Raw genomic sequence first — 1,307 nt, 5'->3', positions numbered from 1 at the left:
GTCTGTGGATATGTTGGTGGCATGCGCTGGGGGTTGAAAATGACCTTTAGCTTGCTCCAACTGTCGTCGTAAGTCTGTTGGTTTTGAACGGTTGAGCTGTATGTGAAGGTCGCAGGCGCCGGCGTTGAGTTTATCTCGGCGGTCTGTAATTGGCCCTTTGTTGTTGTTAGCGTCGCTTGTCGAGATACGACGAGACTTCCGTGTGTCCAGCATGGGCTCTTCTTTCCTTGTTCTTGCTCCAGCTCTTGCCATTCTTTGGTTTAGCTTTCAAGGGTTCAAACTTAAATTCACCGCTCGCAAGTGACGAGAGATAATGAGCGTAGAGTGATTTGCATTCTGTGGTATCATGTCCCTTGACGTCGTGATATTTGCAATGCTTGGTGAGATCGACGGTCCTGGAAGACCCCACTGCTGACCCGGTTCCGGCTGTAGGTTGGGTAGTGCAAACAGTATCGAATGGTTTGTCGGGCGAATCGAGATCCCTAACCCACTTGTTCCATCCCTCAGTATCCGTCTTTGCAACCGTTTTTGTCGGTTGGAGCATGCTGGTGCGGTTTTTGTCGCGTGTTGGCGTTTTTAGCCGCTGGCGCTTTGGGTGCGTTCATCTTGCTGAGAATGGCGTTAGTATCTTCTTCCATTCGGATGAAGTTGTCAGATCGCGCGATAGTATCCTGGAGCGACGTAGTTGGGTTTTGGTATAAATCCTCTCGGAATTTAGAACGAACCCACAACGTGTTCCGCAAGGCGTCAATGGCGATACCGTCTGGAATGTCAATCCTTGAGACTACGGTTTTGAACTTCTCCATGTAGTCGCGAAGACTCTGGTCTTTGGTTTGGTTGAGGTTCCACAAGCTAGAGGCAGTAGCGCTGCGCTTGGTGAACATAATGTAAGTCTTGAGAAAGGTTGCCGACAAGTCGCGGAAACTTCCGATGGAGTTTTCTTCTAACTGGGAAAACCAGGTTAGGGCTTGCTCGTGGAGAGTTTCGAAGAACAGTTGGCAGTAGCCTGCGTCCCTTTCTTCTTCTGGGAGTCGAGCCCGTGCCATCGCAATGTTGAAAGCTGTCATGTGTTCCACCGGGTCTCCGCCGGGTTTGTACTCGGGTAGGCGCAGGTTTTCTATTTTTCTGAGTTGGACGCTGGTCAGAGCACTAGTAAACGGAGTGCGTGAGGTTGTGGCGAGGACACTCTCGATTTGCGGGGCCGCGCTGGTTACTTGATGGATCTTCTCGTACATTTGTTGGAAACTGAGTTTGAGCTCGGCGAGCTCGCATATGGTTGCCAGTTCAGAGCCTACCGGGTGGTGGTC

The 1,307-nt window shown here is 51.0% G+C and overlaps 1 protein-coding gene across 1 annotated transcript; it reads right to left on the bottom strand.

The window, feature by feature from the left end:
- Positions 1-503: 503 nt before the first annotated feature.
- LOC106314702 lies at positions 504-1,235 on the bottom strand. The gene has a single exon (XM_013752533.1). The coding sequence runs from the start codon at positions 1,233-1,235 to the stop codon at positions 504-506; it is 732 nt and encodes a 243-aa protein (XP_013607987.1).
- Positions 1,236-1,307: the final 72 nt, after the last annotated feature.

Source organism: Brassica oleracea, chromosome C9 (genome assembly GCF_000695525.1).
Source record: "Brassica oleracea var. oleracea cultivar TO1000 chromosome C9, BOL, whole genome shotgun sequence".
NCBI classification, from domain to species: Eukaryota; Viridiplantae; Streptophyta; class Magnoliopsida; order Brassicales; family Brassicaceae; genus Brassica; species Brassica oleracea.
Note: the sequence above shows the minus strand (reverse complement) of the source record. Positions and strands in the feature narration are given on the sequence as shown.